The sequence below is a fragment of the Rhinolophus ferrumequinum genome, chromosome 12 (genome assembly GCF_004115265.2).
Source record: "Rhinolophus ferrumequinum isolate MPI-CBG mRhiFer1 chromosome 12, mRhiFer1_v1.p, whole genome shotgun sequence".
Taxonomy (NCBI): domain Eukaryota; kingdom Metazoa; phylum Chordata; class Mammalia; order Chiroptera; family Rhinolophidae; genus Rhinolophus; species Rhinolophus ferrumequinum.
Window position 1 is genome coordinate 52,663,641 of NC_046295.1, and position 27,816 is coordinate 52,691,456.

General features: G+C 49.3%; 1 protein-coding gene across 5 annotated transcripts in view; it reads right to left on the reverse strand.

Annotated features, from left to right (window-relative positions):
- Window positions 1–12,640: 12,640 nt before the first annotated feature.
- PAX5 (paired box 5) overlaps window positions 12,641–27,816 on the reverse strand; it is a 188,873-nt gene continuing 173,697 nt past the window's right edge. For all 5 annotated transcript variants that reach the window (XM_033123658.1, XM_033123660.1, XM_033123661.1 and 2 more), the window contains 2 exons: window positions 24,611–24,697; window positions 12,641–19,220 (listed from right to left, as the gene is read on the reverse strand). In XM_033123658.1, coding sequence (XP_032979549.1) covers window positions 19,144–19,220; window positions 24,611–24,697 — 164 coding nt within the window. In that variant the 3' untranslated portion in view covers window positions 12,641–19,143. The remainder of the gene's footprint in view (window positions 19,221–24,610; window positions 24,698–27,816) is intronic.

The window sequence follows — 27,816 nt, forward strand, 5'->3', positions numbered from 1 at the left end:
TCATTGTGGCCAGAGTTCTGCAATTTCATTCTTCACTTTCTTCCCAGCATTTGGGTGGGTGCCAGTGTTGATTGAGATCCAGCTCATTGGCCAAGCAGGATCAAGTGCCAGTGGGCTTCAGAGGTGTCTTTTGAGGGATGAAGATCACCACAGGAAAGGCCACACTCAAGGAGCCCTCTGTATCTTTGCTCTCTGAGTCATCATCAATGCTTGGTCTCTTGTCTGATTCATTTAGAACCACAGACTCCTTAAGCTTTTGATGGACAGACTGGAGAGTGTGCAGTTCAAACTTATGTCCCCTACCCCACTGTGCATTTGGAGAGAATGAGCCTCAGGTGAGGACCTTCTGACATGGGGATGAGAGGAAGCAGGCAGGAAGATGACAGTTCTCTCTGGGGACTGGGGGTCTCAGCTGGTTCCTCTTGAGTTTCTAAAGCAAAACTCACACAAATCTGCGCGCAATCTCCCGTCTTCCACAATTGAATTCAGCAAACATTTATTCAATAACAATTGGTTGAATAAATAATGGAACGAGTCTCTACTCTGAACCAGGTAGTGTGCTATAAGCAATGGAGACATGGTAGTGGTTCAGAAATTGTTGCTCATGTCCCAGTATTCAGTTGCTCCTTTTCCCAAAGTAATAGAATTTGTAACTGGACAAACAGGGCCACCTCCAAAGAAAGATCATGTTCCTCAGCCTCCTTTGCAGCTCAGTGGGGCCATGTGCTTCAGGTCTGGCCAATGGGATACAAGCAGAAGTGTCAAGAACCGGCATCCGGGAAGCTTACTCAACCGACAGCTGGTTGTCTTTTCTTTGTCTCCTCTGTCCTGCTCCCTGAAATCCTGACGCTGTCATCTTAGACCTTGAGGCTGAGGGACACAGCCTCTGGAGGGCCAAGGACAACTAAAAATGTCTGAGCCTCCTACAGCCAAGTTGCCATAAAAGCCCTGAACCACGAACCTCCAGACTCCATATGCGTGAGAGTCACCTTCTGTCTTGTTTAAGCCATTGTTATTCTGGACTTTTTCAGTCATTTGTAGCCGATCTATTCTATTATAGACAGTAAAATAAATACTTAACAAGGGTTTGAAAAAAATTCCTATTCTTTCTACCTTTGCCAAGAAAACGTTGGATTTTTTCAAAAGGAAATTTTATTAAGAAATTAAATTCTCCAGTTGAAAATATTTTAAATAAAGAGATATGTATATATACACACATAAACATGATCTCTCTATATACATATATGCCTATATAATATGTGCATAAACTGGCAGAATAAGAGACTGAAGTTGTGGGGAAGAAACCTGGGAGTCTCGGGGTTGGGGTGGGAGTAAGACGGACTGCCTACTTTTTGGTTCAGTTTCAATTTTTAACCACATGTACGTGTTATCTTTTTTTAACGTAAAAAATTTTAAATGAACAAAAATCCATTTTACACCTTAGAGGCTCCCAGTCCAGTCAGTATCAGATGAACCTTTTCAATGTTGCCAAATGGACATCCAGCTCCTCCCGGCGTCTCAGTGACAGGAGGTCCACCTCCTCCCCAGACAGCTTAATATCTCAGTGGACAAGGAGAAAAACGACAGACCTCTCTGAACTGGTCTTTTCATCTGGGGGAAACATAGACCCTCCTCACAGAGCCGTGGCCAATGCACCTGGTGAGCTGGCACGTCCTCACTGCTCAGCAAGGGGGCTGATTACTGTTGTCACACCCCAGGCCTGCCCATAGCACCTCCTAGATGCTGCTTGATCACTCACTCGTTCATACAATAAGTCCTCACTTAACATCATCAATAAGTTCTGTGACTAAGCGAAACAATGTATTTGGAAACCAATTTTACCAATTTTACAGCCTATTTGATATAAACAAGAATTAAGTTCCTAGGGCATCTCATCAACATTTATAAAGAAACAACATTATTCAAGGACCTCATGTATAACTACTGTCCTGACGGGCTTGCCTACCCCCAACCAGATGGGGCGCTCTCCAAACGCAGGCACAATGCTCAATTCACTCAGTCCCCCTGTCACCTACCCCCATAATGCTCAGCCAAGCCCCTGGTATGGAGCAGAGATCAAGGAGCGTTGACTGGCTGAAGAAAGGAGAGAACAACTGCCAATTAATTTTAAAATGTAGATCCTGACAGCAGTTCCCAGTAACCCCAGTTGATTCATGATTTTTACTAGAGTTTTAGTTTTTTCCTGGATTCGACTTTCAGCTGCATCAAGCTGTGCCCAGGTGAGGCACAATAGGAGAAGGGCCATGGGAACTCTGTCTGAAGGTATCACCCAGCAAGTGCTTTTTCTTATGAGGAAAGAATAAGAAAACCCCCTTGGCACGTCTGTCAGGACTTAATGCCTGCTGCTGGGCTGGGGCACTGAGCGCTCAGGAACTGAGCACGCAGCCAGAGTGCAGAGACTCTCAGGGACTCGGCTCTGGGGTCACACAGCCTGGCTTCCCGTATAGGTCCAGCTGTTCACCAGGTGTGCGATCTGGGGCAAGATATCTGAGGTCTCCAGGCGTAATTTCCTTATCTGTAAAAGTGAGCTGACAGTAATTGGACTTACCTCATTGGGTTACTGTAAGAATTAAATGAGATAATGCATTTGAAATCAATTTATTAATGAGTCACAACTCTTTGTGGTATAACATGACATGATTTAATTTTCCCCAAGTCCTCCAGCTGTGCTATGTAGAACTATCCCCTTCCCCTTTCTGGAAGGGAGGCAGGACCTTTATTGATGTCTGGTTATATCTAGAACTTTCTAGTCAATTCCAGTTATTAGAACAGTTTAATTCTGGGATTTCACACCCAGCCCTCTTCTTTTTAAAACTTCAGTCTCAAATATAAATCGAAGCTAGTTTTCTCCTCCTAACCCCACTGAGTAGATTGGACCTTTCTGTGGCTCCAGCAGCCTGCTGAGAAACTGTATTAGTTTTCTCTTGCTACATAAAAATTTACCACAAACTCAGTGGCTTACAACAATCTAAATTTATTATCTCACAGTTTCCGTGGGTCAGGAGTTTGGGCATGACTTAGCTTGGTCCTCTCCTCGGAGTCTCACAAGATTGAAATCAAGATGTTGGCTGGGGCTGCCATCTCGTTTAAGGCTGGGGTTCCTCTTCCAAGTTCACTGGTTGTTGACCAAATTTGGTTCCTTGCAGTTACAGAACTGAGGCCTTCAGCTCCCAGAGGCTGCCCACCATTCACTGCCACCTGGCCCCTTCTCCACAGCATAACACACTGCTTCTTCACGTCTTCTCTCACCTCTAGATCCTCTCTTTTTGGTTTTGTAGTATTTCTTTTCATTTGTAAATGTCTTACAAATCTTCTACATAAATTTTAAAGCGAAGTTATATAGGGCAATGATTTTCTTAGGCTTACATATATCAGAATATTTTGTAGAAGCATTCCTAGTTAAATAAATATTTGATTTTTCACAATTTTTATTCTTGTATATGGAGTAAGAAGGTGGTCCCATTTCATTTTTTCACATGTATCTGTCTATTTTCCCAGCACCTTTTATTGAATAGACTCTCTTTACCCCATTGTATATTCTTGCCTCCTTTGTCATAGATTAAATGACCATATAGGTGTGGGCTTATTTCTGGGCTCTCTATTCTGCTCTATTGATCTATGTGTCTGTTTTTATGCCAGTACCATGCTGTTTTGATTACTACGGCGTTGTAGTATAGTTTGATATCAAGTAGTGTGATACCTCCAACTTCGTTCTTCTTTCGCAGGATTGCCATGGTTATTTGGGGTCTTTTATGGTTCCATACAAATTTTAGGATTATTTGTTCTAGGTCTGTGAAAACTGCCATTGGTATTTTGATAGGGATTGCATTGAATCTATAGATTGTTTTGGGTAGTATGGACATTTTAACTCTATTAATTCTTCCTACCCATGAGCATGGTGTATGCTTCCATTTGTTTGTATCTTCTTCAATTTCTTTCTTCAATGTCTTATGATGTTCCAAGTTTGGGTCTTTTACCTCCTTGGTTAAATTTATTCTTGGGTATTTTATTTTTGATGCAATTGTAAATGGAATTGTTTTATTAATTTCTCTTTCTGATAGTTTATTATTGGTGTATAAAAACGCAACTGATTTCTGAATATTAATTTTGTATCATGCTACTTTACTGAATTCATTTATTATTCTAATAGTTTTTGGGTAGAATCTTTGGGGTTATCTGTACATAGTATCTGCAAATAATGAGTTTTACTTCTTCCTTTCCAATTTGGATGCCTTTTACTTCTTTTCCTTGTCTAATTGCTGTGGCTAGGACTTTCAATACTATGTTGAATAAAAGTGGTGAAAGTGGACATCCTTGTCTTGTTCCTGTTTTTAAAAAGAATGCTTTTACCTTTACCCTGTTGAGTATGATGCTAGCTGTGGGTTTGTTATATACTGTCTTTATTATGTTGAGATATCATCCCTCTATTCCCACTTTGCTGAGAGTTTTTATCATAAACGGATACTGGATTTTGTCAAATGCTTTTTCTGCATCTATTGATATGACCATATGATTTTTATCTTTCATTTTGTTTATATGATGTATCACATTAAGTGATTTGCAGTTATTGAACAAACCTTGCATCCCAGGAATAAACCCCACTTGATCATGGTGTATGATCTTTTTAATATATTGCTGAATTCAGTTTGCTAATGTTTTGTTGAGGATTTTTGCATCTATTTTCATGAAAGATATCGGCCCATAGTTTTCTTTTTTTGTAATGTTTTTGTCTGGCTTTGCAATCAGGGTAATGGTGGCTTCTTAGAAGGAGATTGGAAGCCTTCCTGCCTCTTGAATTTTTTGGAATTGTTTGAGGAGGATAGAGGTTAATTTTTGGAATGTTTGGTAGAATTCACCTGTGAAGCCATCTGGTCCAGGACCTTTGTTTGTTGGGACTTCTTTGATCATTGGTTCGATTTCGTTAGTAGTAATCGGTCAGTTCAGATATCCTGTTTCTTTTTGATTCAGCCTTGGAAGATAGTATGCTTCTAGCAATTTATCCATTTCCTCTAGATTGTCTAATTTGTTGGTGCATAATTGTTCATAGTATTTTATTAAATAACTTTTTATATTTCTGTGGTATACATTGTCACTTCTCCTCTTTCATTTCTGGTTTTATTTATTTGGTTCCTCTCTCTGTTTTTGATGAGCCTGATTAAAAGCTTATCAATTTTGTATATATTTTTTCAAAGAACCAGCTCTTGGTTTCATTATAGATCTGTTCTAAAGAAATCACCTGCGTAGGTGAGGCCTACCAGGATACTTCCCTTTTTGATTAACTTAACATCAACTGATTAGGGACTTTAATTACACCTGAAGATTCTCTTCCCCTTTACCGTACTGTGGTAATTCCATATCGCTCCCTTTCCTGACTCCAACACCCATTTCCTGGATGTAAGAGACCTGGATTTGTTTCTTCTCCTAACCCTAGCCACCACCCCGCCCCCACAAAAGGCCGTCCACCCCAGAGCCTCCAGCTTTCAGATGACCCCTCATCAGGGAGAGGAGGCTCTTTGGGGCAGCGTTCCAGCAGGACAGTGTAAAGATGGTGTTCCTCAATGGTACCCCCACAACCCACAAGGCTCACCACTATCTTTGCCTGTTCTTCCCCTTCTTCAGTAGGTCATCACATCTGCTGGCCAAGCAGATACCCACAGAGGGAGTGACAGTCCAATCCTCCCTTCTTGAAGATACCTCCAAACTTCCAAGGTTTCTCTTAAAGCCATCTTCCCTTGGCTTTGGAAGGAGGAAGCAGCAGCACTGCCCACAGGACTCTTGAACATGCATTGTCCCCAAGCTGACCACCTCTTCCTCTCTCAGTTGTCTCACATTTGTGGTGGTGGGGTGAATGGGAGGGTAGAACTGGGTGGTCAAGCCCATTCTCTGAATCGTCACCTCTCAGCACTGCCAGATGACTGGACCCAACTGTTAGATGCTTCAACTTTTGGGCCTTGGCCGTGCAATTCTGGGACAACAGGAAAAATTCTACTAAGCATCAGTACCTGAGAGATAATTAGTACTCAGTAAATGCTAATGAGTATTATTGCTCACAACTCAACTCAAAGAGTCCTGTATTGAGGGGCAGGGCGGAAGATCAGAGTGGCCCAGGAGCACAGCTGCTCATGAAAGGCTGTGGGACTCCTTCAATTCTTCCAGGCCAAGAATATGCTTATTCTCTAAGCCTGGTGACAGCTTGAGTTTGACCAAGTGTAGGGCAAAGATGAGGAGCAGGGCATGCTCATGCCATTCTTTTGATTCAGCTTATTTCTCCTTCACTGCCCCAGAGTTGGTAGGAAAGAACTGAATAAAGCTAAGATTGAAATTCTCTGGAATTCACAGTCTCGTGAAGATACAGCCTGGCTAGCTATCCCCAGACCGATTTCCTCTTCTTCAGCACACAATTAGACTACATTTCTCAGCCTCCCTGGCAGTTGAATGAGGGCACGGGACCAGGTTCTGGCCAATAGAATGTGAGTGGAAATGATATTTGCCACTTCCCACCCTGCCCATGGAAACTTCACAAGACACGATCTTCCAGGCTCTTTCCTTTTCTGCAGATGTAATGCAGACAAACAAGGTAAACTTTGAAGTCACATGTTGAAGAGGGCAGAACCAAAAGATAAAAGGAGCCTGGATCCCTGAGTGTGGTAGGCTGCCTGCCTACCAGGAATGCCCACATTTAACAGTTGTGTGAGTGAAAAATAGACTTCAATTGTGTTAAAACATTGAAGTTATAGGGTATGTTTGTTACACCAGCTGGCATCACCTTAACCAATACACAAGTTCACATAGTAAATGAGGAAATGAGTCTGCACCCACATTGTCCATGCTTTAAGAACTTCTAGGACTTCCAGGAGTTTATTTGCCATGCTCTATAAAGCATGCACAATATTTTAATTCCACTTCACGGAAAGGTTTTCTTTCCAATCCCTCTTCAGGGGCCTTCCCTATTAAAAAGGCCCACTTTTAGAAACTACTACTTAGCATTTTGGGAACTTGTTATCCTATTCAGCAGAGTCTAAGTCAGGAGGCTTTGAACTCGGACAATTACTGCTCTTGATTAACAACAAGAACTGATGAGTTGGCCTTTCCAGTGTGCTAAGCAAACTCAGCCAAGCAGAAAATATCACTGAAGGGGAAACAACGGGAAGTGATTTTTCTTGGTTACATTACGAGCCGTCGCGATATTTACACATGTTTGTGGATAATGTGGGAACCTCTGCTGCTTGTGTGCCCTTCCAGATGACACGGTCGGGCTGGAAACGCCATGTTTCCTACTTGACCTGGGCTTTCAATGTCGTTCTGTGACTGCAGGCAGCCAGCCTAGTGGAAAAACCACAGACCTGGGAGTGGGCAGGCCCAGGTGCAGGATCTCCACTCCTTTGGAGTACCTGCTCCTCCAGGCATCCCTGGGGCTAGCACCCAAGCCTAGGGACACCTGGCAGCTTTGGCCTTACGCTGCCAGACAGCTCAGCAGCTGCATAGAGTGGTGTCCATTTCTTTGGACCCTTGCCAGAACTGGGTATTTTAAAAAAGATCTTTGTGAAATCGAGTCATGTTGTGGGATCGGACCTTGACTAATATTCAGTATGTCTTCATTTGTGAATGATCTGTGCATGTCCTTTATTCATGTCTCTACTGGGGATAGTAATACTTTTCATATAATTGCATACAAAATTTTTATAATTTAGGGACTTTATATATAATGGCACCTATTCACATTTTGTAAGTTTATTTTTCCAAGTTGTTTGTCTTTTGTTTTTTTGTTGAATCTTTTCATACATACAAAAGTAAAAAAAAAAAAATAAGTAGTCAAAAATTTTTTTTTCCTTTGAGACTTTTCCATCTTTTTGGAGGAACCTACAAAGTCTACAAAGTCACATTTCACATGGAGGTTTGAGGTATATCCATCTATAACTTCACTAGTTTTATTTAAAAAATTTTAAAGTCATTGTTTAATCCACCAGGGACTTAGTTGAATGTAAGGTGAGGGTCTTCCCGGGGGCTACACTGGGAGTAGAGATTGGGGAGAAAGAGCCCCCAGCTTGTGGGGGATTTGGACAGACAGGGGCAGATGTCCCTGGGAAGCGCTGGCATTGGACAGGCCAAGGCACTTAACGTGTGACGGGCAGATTCAGGCTGGGCTTGAATCCTCAGATGATGCTGTAGACTGAATTGTGCCCGTGCCCCCCCCCGCACCCAACATACACACACATTTATATGTTGGCATCCTAACCCCAGTACCTCAAAATGTCACTGTATTTGGAGATAGCATTTTTTAAAGAAGTAATTAAGTTACAATGAGATCATTAAGGTGGGCCTTTATGGCTGGTGTCTTTATAAGAAGAGGAGATTAGATAAGTACAGAGGAAAGTCCATGTGAAGACAAAGAGAGAAGACAGCCAGCCACTTATCAGCCAGGCAAAGAGGCTTCAGAAGAACCTAATTTTGCTGACACCTTGATCTTGGACTTCTAGTTTCCAGAATTGTGAGAAAATAAATTTCTGTTGTTTAAGCCACCCGTTCTGTGCTATGTTGTCATGGCAGCCCTAGCAGACTAATACAGGTGGGATCTCAGGTAAATGCCCCAGAGCTGGTCTGAAGTGAGGCTTGCAAAGGCTCCCATCAGTCTGCTGGTGAGGCCAAGTCAAGACTGCAATGCTAATTTTTAAAAATTATTTTCAAATCGTGTATAATGCACGCTCGTTGAAGAAAAATCAGGACATACAGATCAGCAAAAGACTTAAGATCAGGGCGGACGAGTGGCTCAGTTGGTTAGAGAGCAAGCTCTGGGCAACAGGGCTGCCAGTTCGATTCCCACATGGGCCAGCGAGCTGCGCCCTCCGCAACTAGAATGATGTCAATGAGCTGCTGCTGAGCTCCCAGGTGGCCAGATGGCTCAGTTGGTTGGAGCGCGGGCTCTCAACCACAAGGTTGCCGGTTCAACTCCCACAAGGAATGGTGGGCTGTGACCCCTGCAATGAACAACGGCAACTGGATCTGGAGGTGAGCTGCGTCCTCCACAACTAAGATCAAAAGGGCAACAACTTGACTTGGATGGATCTGATGAGTCCTGGGAAAAACACACTACTGTTCCCCAATAAAAAGTCCTGGAAATACACACTGTTCCCCAATAAAGTCCTGTTCCCCTTCCCCAATAAAATCTTAAAAAAAAACAAACAAAAAAAAACTCCCCAGATAAGAAAAAGCTAAAGGAGTTCATCACCACCAAACCAGTCTTACAAGAAGTGTTAAAAAAAAACAAAAAGAAAAGAACAGAAGATCACCTGGGGTGCTAATGCCCCCAATAGTCCAAACTCACAGTGGTTGTGTGTCCTGCACAGGGGGCCTCCTCTTGATTTGCTCGCAGTGATGGCAACCCCCTTCTCCTTGGGGTGTGCTGACCACATGTCTCTCCCAGAGACAGCTGTGTGGCATGTGTTGGAGCAGACAGGATCGTCTTCTTACCCCATCACCATATAGCTGGCCAGCGGGTCCAGAAGCTGCCAGACCCGTGGAGCTGGAACTCCATATCCTCCCACCGCCTCTGCATCCTCCAAGGTGGATCTTCAGCCTCTGTTTGTTCTCACCAATGCCCCCTCCCTCTTGAGCAGCCCATTTGCTAGGAAATGATTTGAGCCCAGGCTGCCCTCACCTTTGACCCAGAGCCCAGGTTAGCGCTTATCTTTGATCCAGTGGCACCCACAGAGCCTCAGAAGAAGGTTTGGGGGAAAGGCCACAGTACCTGATTACTTCAGAGGTAAATCATCTAGTGTCTCCTCCCAACACATTCCTTTTCTCACCCCTGGGGCTTTGTGCACACCGTTCCTTCTGCCTGGAATGCGTTTCCTTCCTACTTTCTTTAAAATTTCCTGATGGAATCCTGCCTATCCTTCATGGCTCAGCTCAAAAGCCACCTCTTTCAGGAAGCCTTCCCTTGATCACCCCACCCCTAAATGAATGGAATTCCCCCTCTGAGCCCATACTTCCTTGTCTGCCCCACCTGTAGGTGGCGCTGGTCATGCATCTCCTGGAATTAAAATATGCACATCACCTGTCCCAGATGGCAGGCTCCTTGTTGGTTCATTTCTGCATTCCACCTTTGTCTTGATCCGTTCAGGCTGCTATAACAAAAATACTGTAGACTGGGGGGGTTAAACAACAAACATTTATTTCTCAGTTCTGGAGGCTGAAACTTCTGAGATCAAAGCACTGGCAGATTCCGTGTCTGGAGAGAGCCTGTTTCCTATGTTCTCACATGGTAGAAGGGGTGAGAGAGCTCTCCAGAGTCTCTTTTATGAGGGCACTAATCCAATTCATGAGGGCTTCACCCTCATGACCTAAACATCTCCCAAGGCCCCACCTCCCAATACTGTCATACTGGGGATTCAGTTTCAATATGCGAATTCTGGGAGGACACAAACATTTAATCAATGGCAACCTTCCTCCCGCACCTAGCACTAAGCCTGGCTCAGAGGAGGGTCCAACTAGAGTTTGACCTTTGGATATAGAATTTTGACTTCCTTATAGCGGGAACATATTTTGGCAAAACTCACATTTGTTATTTAGAAAAACTTTCCCACAATGCATACCATTTGTTCCTCAGAACATCTTCGAAGCAAATGTGACGCAGTTTATACCCATGATATAGATGAAGGAACCAAGACTTACATCAGTAAACTGACCATGAGGAGCTAGAGCTGAGACTCCCAGCCAAGGCTCTTAGGAGCTCTTAGGAGTCTTTATCTATCTGCCATTTTCACAGCCCTGGTGCAGTCCATTCCCCCATGAGTCACCTCTGTACCCATCACCTAACATGAGACCTGGCTCCAGTGGGAATATGAAGAGTGAATGGGCCTGAGGCTAAAGCCTCCTGACCTTAGGTGTTCCCTCGGCCTCTCTCTGTGTTGGTCACTGTGGGCAAAGGTGATGCTGGAGGCTGCCCACACATCTTCAGGGTTGGCATTTCCACCCTCTACCAGAGGACTTGCCCGTGGCCTCCATTCTGCTGTTGTGTGAGGGCTGCACACGTCCTGGTTACTGGGGCCCCATATCCAAGGAGGGCAGGCGTGAGTCCTCTGTCCCAGGAGAACCAGAGACAAGGGCTGCAACTTCCGGGGTGGAGGTACTTGCTCTGTCTCAGCAGTTCCTGTAGGTTCAGAGTTCAATTTTCAGATCCAAAACGCTGCCACTTCTCTTTGAAGTGTGTGCCTCTAAGTCACCAGCATTGGGAAGACCGGAGCGGGGCCAGGGCTCCACCGTGGCAGCATCTCTCTCTCTTTCCCTCAGGAATCACCTTCGTCACCATCCATTGCCTAAATGAATGGAGGCCGTGCAGCCGGCTTTATTAAATATGAATGAGTTGCAGCCCATGGCCCCCACGCGGTCACTTGCCTACTCCATCTCTGGCAATTACTGCATCGCACACACTGTGCCAAGGGGCGCAGCAGTCCCTGCCTGCCCTTGCAGACTGACACCGCCCAATAGGAGCAGGGCTCGGGTATGCAGCTGTTCTGCTCCTGCTAGAAAGCCATCTCTGGGCTCCCAAGCAGCCAAACGCCTCAGCTCTGAAGACATAGTGACAGGGCACCTCCCACAGAAGGACTATGGATCACTGAGTTCTGAGCTCTGGCCAGATGTGGCCTGTGGCTTTGGATCCCAAACACAAGGTCTCCTAGAATGAGTGGCTTCGGAGCTCTGTCTGCAGGTTAGAAGCATGTGGGAGCACCCAGTTTTAAGATCCAGCCTGGATCAACGTGAAGAGCACGTGTGCATGTACACACTAGTGCTGAGCACATATTTGATGGGTGCGAATCCTCACAGAAGCCCCCTGGGTTGTAAGCTTCAGGTTAGTTGGGTCCTTGTTAGCCCTGTTCACTGCTGTGTTTCCAGTGTTGCAGACGGAGTAGATATTCAGCCACTATTAGTTGAATGAATGAATGAATGAGATGGATGTTACTGACCATTTTAGAGCTAACAAAGCTAAGGTCACAGAATGCAGCCAACATTCCGCAGCCAGCGAGTATCAGAGCCAGGCGTCAAATCCAGGCTGGGGGCTCAACCACTGCTCCATTCAGCCAAGCCTGATGGCAGCTAGCCTGGAGCCACTCCAGGGCAGGCCCTTCTGCCCCTGCGCAGGCCACAGGCCAACACCACAGCACACCATTTTAGTTGCATGGATTTGTTTTGACCCAGGTTCATCAGGAGAGACAGTCATTCCCCACAACCCCATGTGGCTTTGTCAAAGTTGCCAAAGACCATCTGTGAAGTGGTAAAAACAAATGAGCTCAAACTCTTTTTCTGAACTTAAAAAATTACTTTTATTTTAGGAACCAATAAAATTATGGCAAATATTTACAAATAATTATCTCACATAAAGGTTACATAAAATCAATTCTTCACAATTAACAGTCACTCATGGAAAGACACATTGAGACTACGCCAATCTTATTGCAAGTTCCTCCAACTAATCTAAAATAAAAGTGTTGCTGTCAACAATTTAACTTAGAATAAAACCACAAACTCCAGATTTGACAAGAAAAAAAAGAGTTAAAAAATTAAACCAAAATCCCACCCCCGTTTTCTCCCCAATCCCACCCCCAGCCCCTGCCCTCCTCCCAACAAAAGAAAAATATGTCCAACATCTTTGGCAAATTGGCACTGCTGTAATTACATTCAAATATTATTACACACAAAAGCAACACACGTCACTAAGGGGAAAAAAAAACCACCAATATTTCCAATCATTTTCTACTAGAAAAAAAGAATACAAAACATACACATTTTTAAGAAGCAATTTTTTTTTAATCTGTTGGAGACAGATCATCTCCCACTTTCAAAGGCAATTCAATTGTTATTTTTGTTGTTGGTTTTTTTGTAATTTTTTTTGTATTTTTTTTTTTTTTTTACAAGTAAGCGTCTATGCAGGCATCACAAACTTTGGCGGATACAGAAGATATGTATAGTTATTTGATGGTGGAAGGTGAGTCCCTAAGACAAAGCCAACTGTCTCAAAGAATGAAAGCAAAATCCATGTGTCTTCCTGGCAAAGAGTTCCATTTGCAAAGTAATCTGAATTTCTACAAATACTCAATGTCCAAAGGCCACTAGAGGGTGAAAAACCAGGGCAGCATCTTCCAGCAAGGATCAGGGCAAAATCCGAATCAGATTTCCACCCTCAGCTTGAACTTGGAGTCCCAGCTACTGGGACCAAGAAGTGGGGCCCTCAGTGCTCACTAATCCACACTGTGCTGGCAGTTTGGGGCCGGGGGTAGGCTGCCTCTTCCTGAGCCCCAGGATAGGCTGCTGCCCGGTCTGCTCACCTTCTCTGACCAAAGGTGAGGAGAGCAGGCAAGAACTGGCATGAGGAGACTCAGCGTTTTCTCTGAGTTTCAAGTACGTGTGAGGTGTGGGTGTGTGTGCACGTGTGTGTGAACACACTGTCATATACATGTATTGAGGGGAAGGCCATATTTGGAGGCTTGGAGCTTTGCAGGGCGTTTCAAATAGACTCAGGACTTATTTATTTTCTTTTTAGCTTTATAGCAATTAATTGGCTATTGATTGGTTGGAATGTTCAACTCTCCATTTCCTCAAATACAATAAAATAGTTTCATTAAAATGTATTCATGCTTGAAAATAGGGGAGCCATTAAATGGTTTCCTTTCTGTTCCACTCCAGGGGAAGTGCACCATTTGTACATCAAAAATCCATCATCCAAAATCACTTGTTCTTAATGGTGCTTTTGGAGAAGATCAGGGATGTGGTCACAAGCATTGCGATTTGGGGGAGAAGGGTGGCCGGGTGGCCATAGTCACAAGATGGGGTGAACCCAGGGTTGGGGTGGGTGAGACTATAGCGTGGCCTCCTCCAGCCAGGTCTTAGTGTTGGGGAGGGGGTTCATAACCCCCAATGCGCCCACCCCGTGCTGTTCCCCATGCTTCCCCTCTGCACTATGCTCAGAGCTGCCCGAAGCTGAAGGACGGATTTCTCCCCTCTCTTTCGGGCCCACAGGCCAAACACACTACCTGAGACCAGCTCCATTTTAGAATTCACTGAGATTCCTTCAATAACTAGATAAACAGCTGCATTTTCTCCTTGAGCCTCTCAGGGGTCTAAGATGTGGCAAGAAGAATATCTAGACTCACTGAATGGTGGCAATGTTTACCCCCAACTTGGAGATGGGCTAAATGGGACCGTTGGGAACACATGGACTGAAACTCTGAGGTCCCCTTTGATCCTGGGGGCTCCAGGAACAGGACCTGAGTACTGAGAAGTTACAGGAGATGAAAGGAAGACTAGTGCCTGCCTGCTCCCAGCAAGAAGCTGTGTCACAGAAGTGTAGTCCCCTTGTCAGGAGAGCAGGCGGGCAAGGGACTTGCTTCTGTCTTGGCCCCTGGGGACCTGGCCACCACTCTGGAGGCACAGCCGTGAGCTGACAGTGGGGAAGTGCAGATCAACACTGTGGCTCCACCATGAATATGCAAAAGGGAATCCTGAGGTGTGGGGGTGTCAGGGGACCAGGGGCTGAAGGGGCTGCCAGGAGGTGGGGCAGACTGCCAGCTAGGAGTCATGGCCTGACTGTCCAACTTTCCAAGAATGTATTTTGTTACCTTTTAAGAAATGCACTTGCCTTGGAAGCTCTCCGAGGCCAAAAGAACTAAAGGAATAAATTCTCCAGGAGCACCGGTGTGCGTCCCTGGAAACCACCAGAGGCAGGCTCCTCGATGGATGACCAGGGCAAGGCCGCACAGCCGGCTTCTTAGCAGGGCCACTGGGGAGGTGGTCCAGCCCAGGTGCGGTGGGATCCACCCACTCCAGCCTGGGCCTGACCTATCCAGGGGCCTGGACTTTCCTCTATCCTCAGGCAGCTGAGTCTCAAACACACCTTGTTTCCCGGTATTTGTCAGGAGTGCTTGGTTTATTTTTAAGATTTGCTCCCCATGGTTTGGAACTAAATCCTAGCTGAGATGTCATCCAGAAAAGGGTGGCTGGTGCCAGGGACTGCCCAAGGCAGGGCAGTCTCTCTAGGGATATGACTTCTCATGTGCCCTGTGGTCACATCTGGAGTTCTTCCCTGCACATGTGAAAGGTCCCAGCAGCACTGAATTACCCTCAAAGCCAAACGTCCCCCTACCCCACCACCTCCGACATTCAGCCTCACCCACTTTCAAAGCCGAAATGGTCTGCAGGCGCCCAGGATGGAGAGGGAAGAGGGCAGGGATTGGGGTCTGCACAACCTGAAACTCATCAACCTGGGCTCCCATCTCTCCCAAATCTGCAATGAAGGGCGAGGAGACGAAGAAGAAAGGGGACATTGGACAAAGGCTGGGGGTCACAAGCTGGTGGCCAGTGGCCTTTAGACATATTTTGGGGGGCTGACAGAGCATTTTAAAAGCTTTCGCATTTGAATGCCATTGCAGGGGGCAAGCACTGTTTGGATCTTGGGTCCCACCACCCATACGGCCTTGTGCCCTGCCTGAATGGCTAGGTTACTTCACCTGGCCTGGGAAGTAGTTAATTCAGAGCACTTGAGATTGTGACCTGTGGGTACCCTATTGGCCCCGATGGCCCTGCTCAGGAACTCCTGCATATTGTCACAGCCAGGCTTGGAGTCTGATCCACAGCAGAAAGGATAAAGAAAAGAGTGAGGAGACATCTCATGACACTGGAGCCCTAGACCCTGGGAGTCAGAGCTGGGCCCCATCCAAGCCCTGTCAGGGCTTGCAATTTGGTGTTAGACAAGCTCCAATCCCCTCTGAGCTTCAGGGCATAGCAGGAAAGGAGTCTGGATGAGTCAGAAGCATTGGTGTAAATCTGGGCAGACTTTGCAAGTTTCTGTGTTAATGAGAATCAAGTTGGACCAGCAAAGCCACCAACCCCTAGGCTCTCCGTCAGGCCTCCCTTTTCTTTCTTTCCTCATTGTGGGTCTGGGGGAATTTCTAGGGGGTTGAAAGATATCTCTAAGCCATACTCTCCCATTATAGGAGCATGGTTCTGTGGAGAGAATGGGGCCTGGAGATCTAAGGATTCACTTCATCTCTATCTTGCCCTGTGAGATCCAAATCTCAATTTTCCCCATCTGTAAAATGGGCATTGTGATTGCCCCAGGGGATGGTCAAGGATTGCAAAGCACCATATGAACATCAGTTATGAAAGGGCTAACCCTAACTAAGGCGCCTTGGGAAAAGAATGTTGGGTTTGATATGTCATCAGTTTTATCTAAACTGGAGCTAGATTAGTGGTATAAAAATTTTTCATAGAACCCACAATGTCCTTTTCAAAAAGTCAAAGCCAGAACCTGGGGCTGAAGGCCTATGGAGGAACACCCCAGGCCTCTTGCCACAATGCTGGTGAAGGTCCTGGCCTTGTGTTTTCTACTCAGAATTCTCTGGCATCAACAGCTTGTGTCCTGTGGAAGCCTCCCCTCCAAGCTCCAGGCAGCTTCACCGGGAACTCAGTGGGTGAGAACAGGTATGAGTGTGAGAATATGTGTGTGCATCATGTGCTCTTGTGCATCTGCCTGGCAGCCCAGTAATCAGGTGGCTGTCTAATAAATTCAAATGCAATCTGAGGACCAGCGGAGCCTCAGGAGAGCGAGGAAAAACATGGAGGGAGCTCATCACAGGGCTGAGGAGGGAGAGGCTGGGTAGAGGGACGTGCATGGGGCCATGTGGGCTTCACTGAGGAAGGATGGTATGCGCCTTAGGCAGCTGGTTCAGGGAAGGCTGACCTCCCAACAGCCTGACACCACAGGAGGGACCAGGATTCAAGGACTGGGTGCAAGAAGCCTACGCTGCGGACCCCTGATCCCAGCCACCACTTCCTGTGGAAGGGAGGGAGGGGTCAGATAACACCTTCTCCTACCTTGCCTGGCAGACAGAGGCTGGAGCCAGTTTATCCTGGCTCCCAGATACCCTCTCATCAGGTTCGGCGGAACAGGGGTTGGCGAGGGGGAGGGGTGCTCACCAGTTCCACCTTCGCCCTGGGGGACTGGGCTTCCTCAGCAGTTCTAACAGTCCCAGGACACCCCATCTGGGGCAGTGGGCCTAGAACTGTCTCCTGCTGCCCTCACTGTCTACTTCTCTCCCCAGGGATGGGAGGACCACCATATGCCAGGGGTTAGGGGCTGAGTCCCAGACCCACCTCTGTCACTCATTGCCTGGGGACTCCACTTTGCTGAGCCTGTTTCCTCTTCTGTCCCACCACCTTGCAGAGGTGTTATGGGGAAAACACTTGGTGGTGGCCAGGAAAGGTCTGCTCTGTCTCCCTGCGTGGTCCTGGGCTTCTCCCAGCTGGGCCTCAGTTTCTCCCGAGGGGAGCTATACTAAGTCTTCCTCAAGGCTCTTTCCCATTTCTCTGGGTGTTCTTGTTTCCCACTTGGTCTGAATATTAGTGGGACTCAGATGCCCACCCCTATATGCTTGCTTAGCAGTGGAGGGCCTGATCCAGCTCCCTGGGAGAGAGGAAGGAAAGAGAGAGCTGTCGGGCGATCCTGCAGGTGGCCATGCTGTACCAAGGCAACCAAGGCTCAGAGAAGTGAAGGGTCTTGTCTGAGGCCCCACAGCAATGCAGAGGTGTAGCCAGGACAAGACCTCTCAAGGCCAATCACCTCAAGTGCGGGCTCTTTCTGCCCCAGCTCTCTGCCAAACTGGTGACATGCGGGCAGGGCATCAGGAACACTGTCACATGAGATGGCAAAATCCACTGTCATTTCTACAATTCAGCCCAGATTTGGACAGAGCCTCTACCTGGCTGTTCTGAGTTGGCAAGAGAGACTATGCAAGGCATTGAGGCCCCAGGCAAAGAGATGGTGGCCCCTGGACCCCCATCTCAAGACCACACCCCATTCACCACCAGCTCCTCACTGCCTGTCCTGACCCTCTCCCAGGAGGCCTTCCTCTGTCCTCCAAATCCTCCCAGGTGGCTCTCCCCAACCCTCCCACACCATTTCCCAGCTCCCACGGCCCTTGAACATGGCCCTGACCATCACAGCCCCTTGTACCACGAGGTGGACATGTCCCCCCCATGCTACCACCTCCATTCCCAGCTGCATGCTAGGCTCCACAAGGACAGCTGACCGCTGCAGATGTGTGTGGTTCTCAGTGCAGGCAAAGTCCTTTTTGTTAATCACTGTCTACATGCCAGGGACAGGTTTGCCCAGAATCCACTCACTGGGGTCCTGGAGGAGGGGGCAGAGTCCATGGTGGACGTCCAAAGTGATCAGAGCCTGGGAACACCCAGTTAGATCGGCGGTTCCAGGGGCTGAGGTGCCTCACGCACCACCTAGGACCATGATATTCTGGGTCCCACACAGCCCTAACGTTCAAAGTTAGGTGCAATCAGCACCTCGGACAACGGTAACTTAGGGATCTCCCAGACGGTTCTTCGATTCCTTTGATATGTATAGAAAAGAGCTGTTCGCACTGCACTGGGCCCGGGGGAAATGGAGGCAGGAAGCCAGTGTGTCTCCCCAAAGTTGTTTCTCTTGGGGAGGAGTAGAGCATAACCAGCTCGGTTAAGATATTAAAGAAGTAGCAATGAGCAGGAGGCTGGGTCCCCCAGGTGGGCACCCTCAGTCTCGCAGACAGCTCCGAGCCCACGCTATGGGGGCACCCAGGGCAGAGGGGTTGCTCTGTGCACAGGTCTAAGACAACCTGTGATACTTTGGGAGTGTTGAACCTATAACAGGTGGGGAGTCTGCTCAGTTGGACCCTCGGTCTCACAAAAAAGCAAAAAGGTATTTACACAAGTGCTGTTGAAGTGACATTAGCAAGCTCTCCTTGCCAGGCCTGGGGCAGGAAGATGGGCAGATGGTCAGGTGGGCTGGGCTGGGACTGCAGTTGTCTGCAGAACAGTTGTTGGTTTGTGGAGAGCCCGTCATTGTTGGGAGAAGCTCATCGATTGAATCTTAGAAACGGACAGGTGTCTAGAGGTCCAGCAGCCCTACCATAGAACCCCAGAGTCTCTGGCAGGAAAAAAGGGGGGTGGAATTTCAGGTGAGTGGGGGTGTTGCTGGGATGGGCTTGTTGGGCCCCTCTGGCTATCTTTGGAGGGGGTTGGGAGGCTATCACCCTCAGTGATATGAGTCATAAGTGCTTGGCTTCTGCCTGGCTCCGAAGGTCAGTGACGGTCGTAGGCAGTGGCTGCTGCTGGTGGGGCAGCTCCTCGGGCAGCAGCGCTGTAATAGTACGAGGAGCCTGGAAGAGAGAGAAGAGGGCACGGAGGTTGGAGGGTGACGTGCCTGCAGCCCCATACCTGAGGCCAATGTTCAAAGGCAGAAAAGGGATCGGAGCTCTGCGAAAAGAGCTCTCGGAAACAAGATTATTGTGGCAGGGTCAGGCTTCCTGGAGGAAGTGGGTCAGGCTGGGTTTGGAGGACAAGAAGATTTGGACATGGGGAGACTGGAGCATATGAGCACGTGGAGCAGGGCGGGGTGCAGCCTACCTCCTGTGACCTCCTGATGGGACCAGGCTAAGGGCTCTGTACCCATGCTCGGCTCCCCCCACTGCCTCTGGGCTGCTTTATTTGACTACGCACTTTGGATGGGGCCTCCAGGAGCCCGGCTCTGTGCTCAAACTCCTCTCCACGGATGAAAGAGTATGGGGGCCGGGGGGTGCTCCATGGGACCAGCAGATTCTCACAAGTAAGAGACGCTAGGCCATCTCCTCCTTTTCCAGGTAGGAAAACTGAGGCTCAACAAACCAAAGTCATGTGCTCAAAGCCATGGAAGCCTCTTAGTGCTAGAGCTTGGCCTGGAATTCAGGTTGTCTGTCCCTGGCTCAGGACTCTTTCCACCACAACACAGTTCACAGCCTGTACACCCAGTGCTGGAGGGCTGTGTTTATCCAAGTAGACAGCGGTTGGGGCCATGTGAGCCATTGCAGACCACGTGTCTGCTGGGGTGGGAATAGCAAGCTTCTTAATTCCCCAGGGGAGGCAACTCATATTGATCCTGAAATCTCACCCAAATCCAAACCAATACTGGCAATTATTCCAGATACTATAATTGGGCACCAAGGCTTGGAGGCTGCCAGTCGGGTTCTATCACTCTTGGCTGAGTGACCTTGAACAAGTGACTTCACTCCCCTAACCCTCAGTTTTCTCCCCTGTAAAAGGGGGTGTCACAGTAGGGCTATATGAGGGTACCATGATATAAGGATATGAAAGGTACTTTTCTAAGCACTTTTATATCCATTAACTCTTAATTTCCACAACAATTCTATTAGGTAGGAACTAGTATTGTCCCCTTTTAGCAGATGAGGAAACTGAGGCACAGAGCGAGTAAGTAGCTTGCCCGAGGCCATACAGCTAGTATGGAATCAAGAGGGTAGGGTTTGGGGAGACACTTTAGCACGTGTCACCACCCCTCCAAACCCAGCCTGACTAGGCCCTCTGAGTCCCCCACCGACCCCGTGTCACCCTTGGCTCTGACTCACTCCCTTCTCAAAGCCTAATCTCTTGGCCAGGCTGTCCAGCAGCCTCAGCATGAGGCCTCCACGGCAAAATAAACAAAGCTTGCATTTACTGTGAGAAATGAAAACATCACCTCATAGAGCACTCTGTCTTCCGGGTGCCCATTAGACCTCCATCTCGAATAAACTTGTCCTTTCTTCTGTCATTTTTCCTCTCTAATTCACATTATTATCAATTTACTTCTTGACACAGGCGTTTGGGGCTCCCACTTGCTCTGTAATCCCTTTACAGAGACCACAGGCATTCCCCTTCTAATCCTAATTGACCGCTGCTGCTTTCCTCCCCGCCTTCTGCCCCACCAGCCTCGCCAGCCTGCGCCTCCTGCCCCTCCCCCCCCCAAAGGTTGCTGGGTCACCGCAGCCCTGGCTGGGCAGGCAGCTCCGGAGGAGGAGGTTCAGCAGGGTGGGAAGTTCTCCGGAGACGTGAGCGCGCAGCTTCATTAGTGGCATTGCCCATCTTTGGCATTGTTTCCATGAAGGAGGCTTCAAGCAGGCCAGCTGAGGCTGAGCAGTGCGCATGAGCACCTGGGAGTGTGAAGGTGGAGGGTCTCACCTGTTTGCACAGCTCCCACTGATCTAGCATCAAGGAGCCTCAGAGGAGCAGGCCTCCGCACCCTGGGACCCTCCCCAGACAGCAGGAATCAGCCTCCTTCCCCATTCCTTGGGATTCTTTCCGCTAAAGCCCTGAAGACACTCTGCAGGAAGGGCAGGCTGGTAGATGTGAACGGGCCTGGGACTTATTTGTAAGACGATGATAGAATGAGCCTGGTATCTCATCTTCAGGGCTCCAAGAGAGCGCCGTGTTCAGCTCCTGCTTGAAAGAAGCTGCCAGTGGCCATTATTCTCAGTTATACCTGAGGCATCTGAGGCTCGGACTGGTGGATGACCTGGCCACGATTCCCCAGGTTATAGAGATGGGGGCAGCTCAGGGGCGATCGCTCGTGTTTGTCACTGCCCAGCATCGTTTAAACTTCTCCTGTGTTTCCTAGGAGGTGAGGCCTGCCTCTCTGAGCTAGAAGTCAGAACTCATTCTCCCAGCTTCCTCTGCTGCTAGGGCACAGGTGTGAGCTCTGCATTAGACTCTCTTGCATAGGACCTCAGTTGGGAAGCGAGCAACTTGAAGAAGTGGGCTGAGAGACTCCCTCGGTCGGGAGGGGTTGCAGAGGCATCCAGCTCCAGGCAGGGGCAGGGCAGAGCTCTCAAGCACCCTGGCTGAAGCAGCAGTATAGAGCGGGTGGTTTAGGGGTGCCAACTGGCAACAGCAGGAATGGTTACGCCAGAGCAGCCCTGGGGTGTGGCTACGTGTTGTTCCTGGCTGTGTGTCCCACGCCTGTCTCTTTGGTCTTTTCAGAGACTCAGAGAGCCCCCAAAATCCCTTAATAAATTTGTTTTCTGCTTAAACCAGCCAGAGCAGATTTTGTTGTTTGCAGCTGAAAGCCTGACAGATAAATACAATAACCTGGATTTCAAAATGAGACCAGAGCTATTCTAATCACATACATGATCTGACTATTTAGAACTCTCAAGGCTTGTTCCTATGGAAGGATGAGGTCTCTTTTCCTGGCTGTAGTACTGTTAAGACTGAATTGGTCAGGGAGAGTAAGAATACCACATCACACGCTGGTTACAAATATAGGCTCTGGGGTCAAAGTGACCTGAGTTTGGGTCCTTATTCTGCCATCTGCATGCTATGTGACCTCAGGTAAGTGAATCAACCTTTCTGAGTCTCACGTTTTTCATCTGTATAATAGAGATAATAGTACGTTGCCCTCTAGGGCTGTTAAAAGTATAAAATGAGATAACACATATGAAGGGCTTTGCCCAGTCCCTGCACAATTAGCAAGTGCTCATTTAGATGAACAGAGTTTTGATTCTTCTTCCTCCTCTCCACTCCTGTCAGTGCACTGGGCACCTCCCATCACAGACACACTTGCCCAAGGCGCCTTCACCCCAGCCTGTGAGCTCCCTGGGACAGGGTCCACGTCTTTTCCACACCAGGCACGCAGCCCAATCCTGATAACTGCGGGTGTGAACTGGCTCTTACTCCAGCTTGAGCAGGAAGGCCTCAGAAGCAGTCTAGTCCTGTCCTTTCCTCGCCATCCCCTTGGGCTCCTAGCTGCCCACACAATCAGTCCAGACTTCTCAGCCTGACATTCAAGGTCCCTCATCTGTGGCCCCAGAACACCCACCTACTCCATCCCTTTGCCACACCTTCCTGAGCAGCTCCTGCCCCACTGCTCTGCCTCATGAACTCCTTGGCAAATGGCCGATGGGATACCTTGTGAGAATTAGAGAAAGGTGTCCACTCTGGGCACCTGTAACCCTGTGCCAGGGCTTGGGGCTTTGGCTACGCATGGGCTGGACTTCAGCCTCACTTGTCCCCTTGGGCAGTGCACAGCCATCCGTGGAGGTCCTGGTTCAACGTGGCCTCGTTGGGGGTCCTAGCCCCATCCCTAGGAACCCCTCCCACAGCCTGGCCCAGGCGTCCTTCGTGCCACATCCCCTGAGGGTCTTGCAGCAGCGCTGGGACCAAGGCTCTGTCTGAGGCAGATTTGCAGGGAGGGGACTCCTAGGCTCAGGCCACCAGACCCATTCCCCATCCTCAGCCCTGCCGAAAGACATTGCTTCAGGGAGAGGTTGGCCAGCCTTCGTCTCCTGAGACTCATGGCTGGGCCAACGCAGAGCTCAGGGCCGCTGCTTGGGGTGGGTGTGGGGTGTTAAGGAAAAGCAGTAGGTAAGTAAAGACCAGGCTTAATGCTTAGAAATAATTTTCACCAAAATCAGAAAGGAAGTCTGACCGATCAGTCCACAGATGCAGGCCCTCCGGGAGGCCACCAATAATATAAGCCTTGTCATCTATAAAACTGGACCTCTCCATGCACAGGGATCTGGAGCTCACATCAGCATTGCTCCTTATGTCACCGCAGTGGTACCTGATACACCAAAATGTTTCGAGCAGCCCGAGGCCCAGGTGCATGGAAGGGATGTGTCCATGCCATGTGTCTGTCCTAATCACCAAAGCAGGCTTGAAAAGGGGCCAAGGCCGTGACTGTCTGGCTCCTTTGTAGACCCATGGCCTGGCAACTTGAACTTGAAGACACCAGGTTCTTGCTTTTCTGATGAAGTCTATGGTTCTCAGTCCTAATCTCAGTTCCCTAATCCGGGGAATTAACAGGTTCTTACTTAAGCAGGTCCTGTTAAACTGGACAGGCAAACCTGGATAGTCTCAGAGGCCCTCCCACGTCTGGGCTTTGAGGGAATTCTCCAACTGGCTGCAGGGGGAGAGATCAGTGTTCTGCCTGCGGGCTGACTGCCTGGCTCCACCCCCAGGTGGTGAGTGATATCTGTGAGCCCCCAGCTCCTGCTTCATGCTCCAGAACCTTCAGCTCCATCTGGCACATTAGTTCCCTGTAAGTTCATTTCAACAAAACAAAAGGCTCCCCTTGGCCTTTGAGGGCTGAGCTAGCCCTATTTGGTCTTTTAGATCACCCAAATAGCTAGGTGGTGTTCACAGATCAGGCTGGCCCCAGCCATGGACAATCTGCCAGTCTAAGGCCTGGGCAGAGGTTGGGCGCCCGCTGGGCTCTGAATGGCATATGTTGGCAGGCCGCCAGCCACAGGGCAACCAGTTTCCAACGGAGCTGGCTGTGGTGACGTCCAGGGCAGACATCACAAATCCATCACTGAGCCTCAGAGTCCTTATCAAGACTAGTAGCCACCACCAATTTATCTGAGTTGGCCTCTTTGCTGTCTCTCATTTAGAGATTTCTCATCTGAATATTCAATGATTCTTAAGAAATATCATTTATTCTTGGGCAGGCACTTTCCCTACCTTCTTCTTTCTGCCTCAATGCCCATTTTGTCTTTGTTCCCCTTCTGTGCTATTTCCCCTTATCCACCAAAACCTCTGGGGGGAGGGAGGAGGGCCTAGGCAGGCCTGAAGCTTACTGTCCTACGGCCCCAACACAACTTGCAGATTGCATGTGCCTGGGACGAGCTATCCAACCCACCTCAGTGACCGAGTCTCAGGATGTTGAGGGAACCTGGCCCACCGAGGGGGCCCAATAGGGCAGCTGATGGCCCAGGGGCCCCGCAGGGCCTCCGCCAGTACTCACCGAGCAGCCCCGGGTTGGGGAACCTCCAGGAGTCGTTGTAGGAGGAATACTGAGGGTGGCTGTAGGGGCTCCCGGAAAACTCACTCCCTGCATATGGTGGGTAGGAGAGAAACAGGAACCAAATGTCAAAGCAGGTTTGGAAAATGCCAATGGCATTTCGTAATCAATAAAGGCAAGTCCAATCCACACCCTCATTGAGTGGACAGCTGTCATTGGCATTGTCTAGATTTCCCCTTAAAACCTTCTGCTTATTAGTGGGAGTGAATACTAGCTTCTCATATGTATACCACGAAATTACCATGTGCCAAGTGTTCCATGGGGTTGTTGGCCCATTTTGCAGGTGAGGAGACTGATGCCCAGGGTTGCTCACAAAATGGCCTTGATACATCCACCCAAGTCCAAAGCCCTGGACTACCTGGTTCTCAGCCCTGACTGAGGCCACCCCAGGACCCCAGTGAGATTTAGATCCACTTCCCATGTGTTTTTGAGTGACTCTGGACCAAGAAGCCAAAGGTGGCCTCAACTCTAGTCTGATCCTCTGTGCTGAGAATCCAGAGGCAGCTGTTCCCAGGGCTTTAGCCAATGGGGAAGATGAGGCATAGACAGGCCCTCTGCCAGGAGGAGGCAGATGGCACTTTGCTGAGATGGAGGGAACAAGCCAAAGGTCTAGGGGAGCACAGAAGAGGGAGTGGATGGGGCCTCCTGGGCATTGGGGAAGGGGCAGCTCTTAGCTCGGGCAGGAACTGCAGCTGTGCCAGGGTAGGGACAACACTGGGTGTGCAAGGAGGAGGCATGGTGGCACTTGAACATGGTGGGACCTCTTGCCCAGCTGCTCATGGAACAATGATGCCTGTGTCTGGCACTTCCCTGGGCTCTCGCTTCCAGACCCAGGAGAGCCGTTTACCCAGCCAGTCACTAGGAGGGGAGTTCAAAATTCCCTCCCCTACCACCTTGCTGCCTATCCTTGCTGTGCTGTGGCTGGGGACTCACAGAGGACAGGGTTTAGGCCTGACTCATCTCACAGGCCCCAGTGTCTTGCACAGGTTGTATAAGCAGCTGGCTGCTGAGTGGCTTCGTAAGCCACTGGTTACAGAGCACATGGGCCCCTCCCTGGCAGTGGTGCCGGGAGTTACACAGCCCTGGGGACCACCCTCAGCTCAAGCAAGCTTCCACAGATTCTTCTTAAGGATGCCAAAGGGCCATAAGGAAGGAGCCCCCAGAAGGGACCACCCAGATGTCAGGATGGGAGCACTGCTCCCCTCCTAAGCCCAAATGTGGGGCCCACGGGGCTTGGGCAGGTGTATCCGGAACAATAAAGCAGGCCTGAGGGGTCAGCTGCTCCCGCCCCCTGGCCCCTTCGGCCTCCTTTCCACCTCCCCGCTTCTACAGGCAACCACAGGCGCGCGCGCGCGCGCGCGCGCACACACACACACACACACACACACACACACACACACACACACACACTCCTCCCCAGGCATCTCTGGGGGCCACTCCCAGCCTGACAGGCTGAGCCTTCCAATTCTCTGTTTTTTATGCCTCAGTGGTCAGGGTGTCAGGTTCCAGCGTATGGAGGGAGAGCATGGTGACAATGCTGGGCGGCAGGAGCCCAGCCCCGGCACATCCATCAGTGCTCCAGCGCCTCCTTCTCCTCCTGGGGGCAGGGTGGGCGAGCGGAGAGACTGAGCAGCCTGGAGAAGGGGCACAACCACCCCCTCATCCAGGCTCTGGACACCCGTGAAGCTGCCCCATTTGAGGCACTTCCTGACAGCTCTGTGCCTGGGCCCAGGGCATCGGGCTACCCTGGCATAGGCCCTCTCTCCATCTTCATCTAGCGGCACTGAACTTGTCTGCTAGGCCCAGTTCCAAAAGCACCTCTCCTAGGAAGCCCCCCTGAACTCCAGCCCCACAACTCAAGTCGCAGGTCCACTCAGCTGAAGTTACTTAGTGAACTGTTTCCATGTTATCGGTCCCGCGTCCCCCATCTCATTCCCAAAGTGGCAAAGGACCATAAACAGCGCCAACTCCTTTAGCATTTGCACCTGTCAGTGTTGCCCACCGTCCTCCACCCCCTGTCCCCTGCCCGGGCTGAGAACCCCACTCAGATACCTCTTTTCTCAGAAACCCCGGGCCCCTCAGGCGCACTCAGCATCCCACAGCGCGGGCTTCGCCCTGACCTGCGTGGGCGCGTCCTGGGACATGGGAGTGTCTGCCCTGCAGGTGCATGTCTGACTCTTCTCTGCACCTGTGTGCCACCTGCCCGCAGTGTAAGGCCCTATCTACAGCAGTCAGTGCTCGGTGAAGCCCCGGTCATTTGCCTGCCTCCACTGCTAACACAAAGCTCTCGCACAGTTGCCCGCATGGCTATCTCCCTCACCTCCTTCTAGGCTTTGCTCCAACATTGTCTGTGGAGCATTGCGTTTTAAATGGAAACTCCTTCCCTCCCACTCCTCTCTCCTGCTTTATTTTTCCTCATAGAACTGATCACAATCCAACATCTTATGTACGGTGCTTATCTTGATAATTCTGCCCCCTCCACAAGGATATAAGCTCCTCAGTGGAAGAAATAAAGCTCCAGGGACCCATCCTGCCCGATATACTAACAGCGGGGGCATGATATGCACCCTCAGAGCACAGCCCTGTCCTGTGACATGCTCTGTCAGAGTGTGCACTCTGGGCAAGGGGAGCCTGACCATCCCCAGGGCATGAGGTGGACCTCGGGGCTGGTCTAGCCACCTGCTGGGGACTCTGGGATGGTATCTGAAGTGCCACACAGGAAGCTGACTGAATGTAGGGAGCCCTTACCCCATGAGATATGGGGAGCCCGGGTCCTTAATTGCCAAGAAAATTGCTTATCTACAGACCCGGACTGCCTTGGCCACAAGGATGGCTGGGAAGCAGCAGATGGCCCAAGTTCAAACCCCCATGCTCCTACTGAACCCCGTGGTCCTCAGTCAGTTTGCACAGAGGCAGGGAACAAGGGCTCTGGAGCCAGACTGCCTGGGTTCCAATCCTAGGTCTGCCTCTTCCTACCTCTGCGACCTTCAGAAGGTCACTCAGGCTCTCTGTGCCTCAATTTCCTTCTCAGTCAAGTTGAGACAATTAATAGATCCCACCACATATGGTCATTGTAAAGAGTGAATGCCTGGCACACAGTGAATGCTCAGCAAATGTCAGCCATAATGACAATAACCCGATATTGGTCA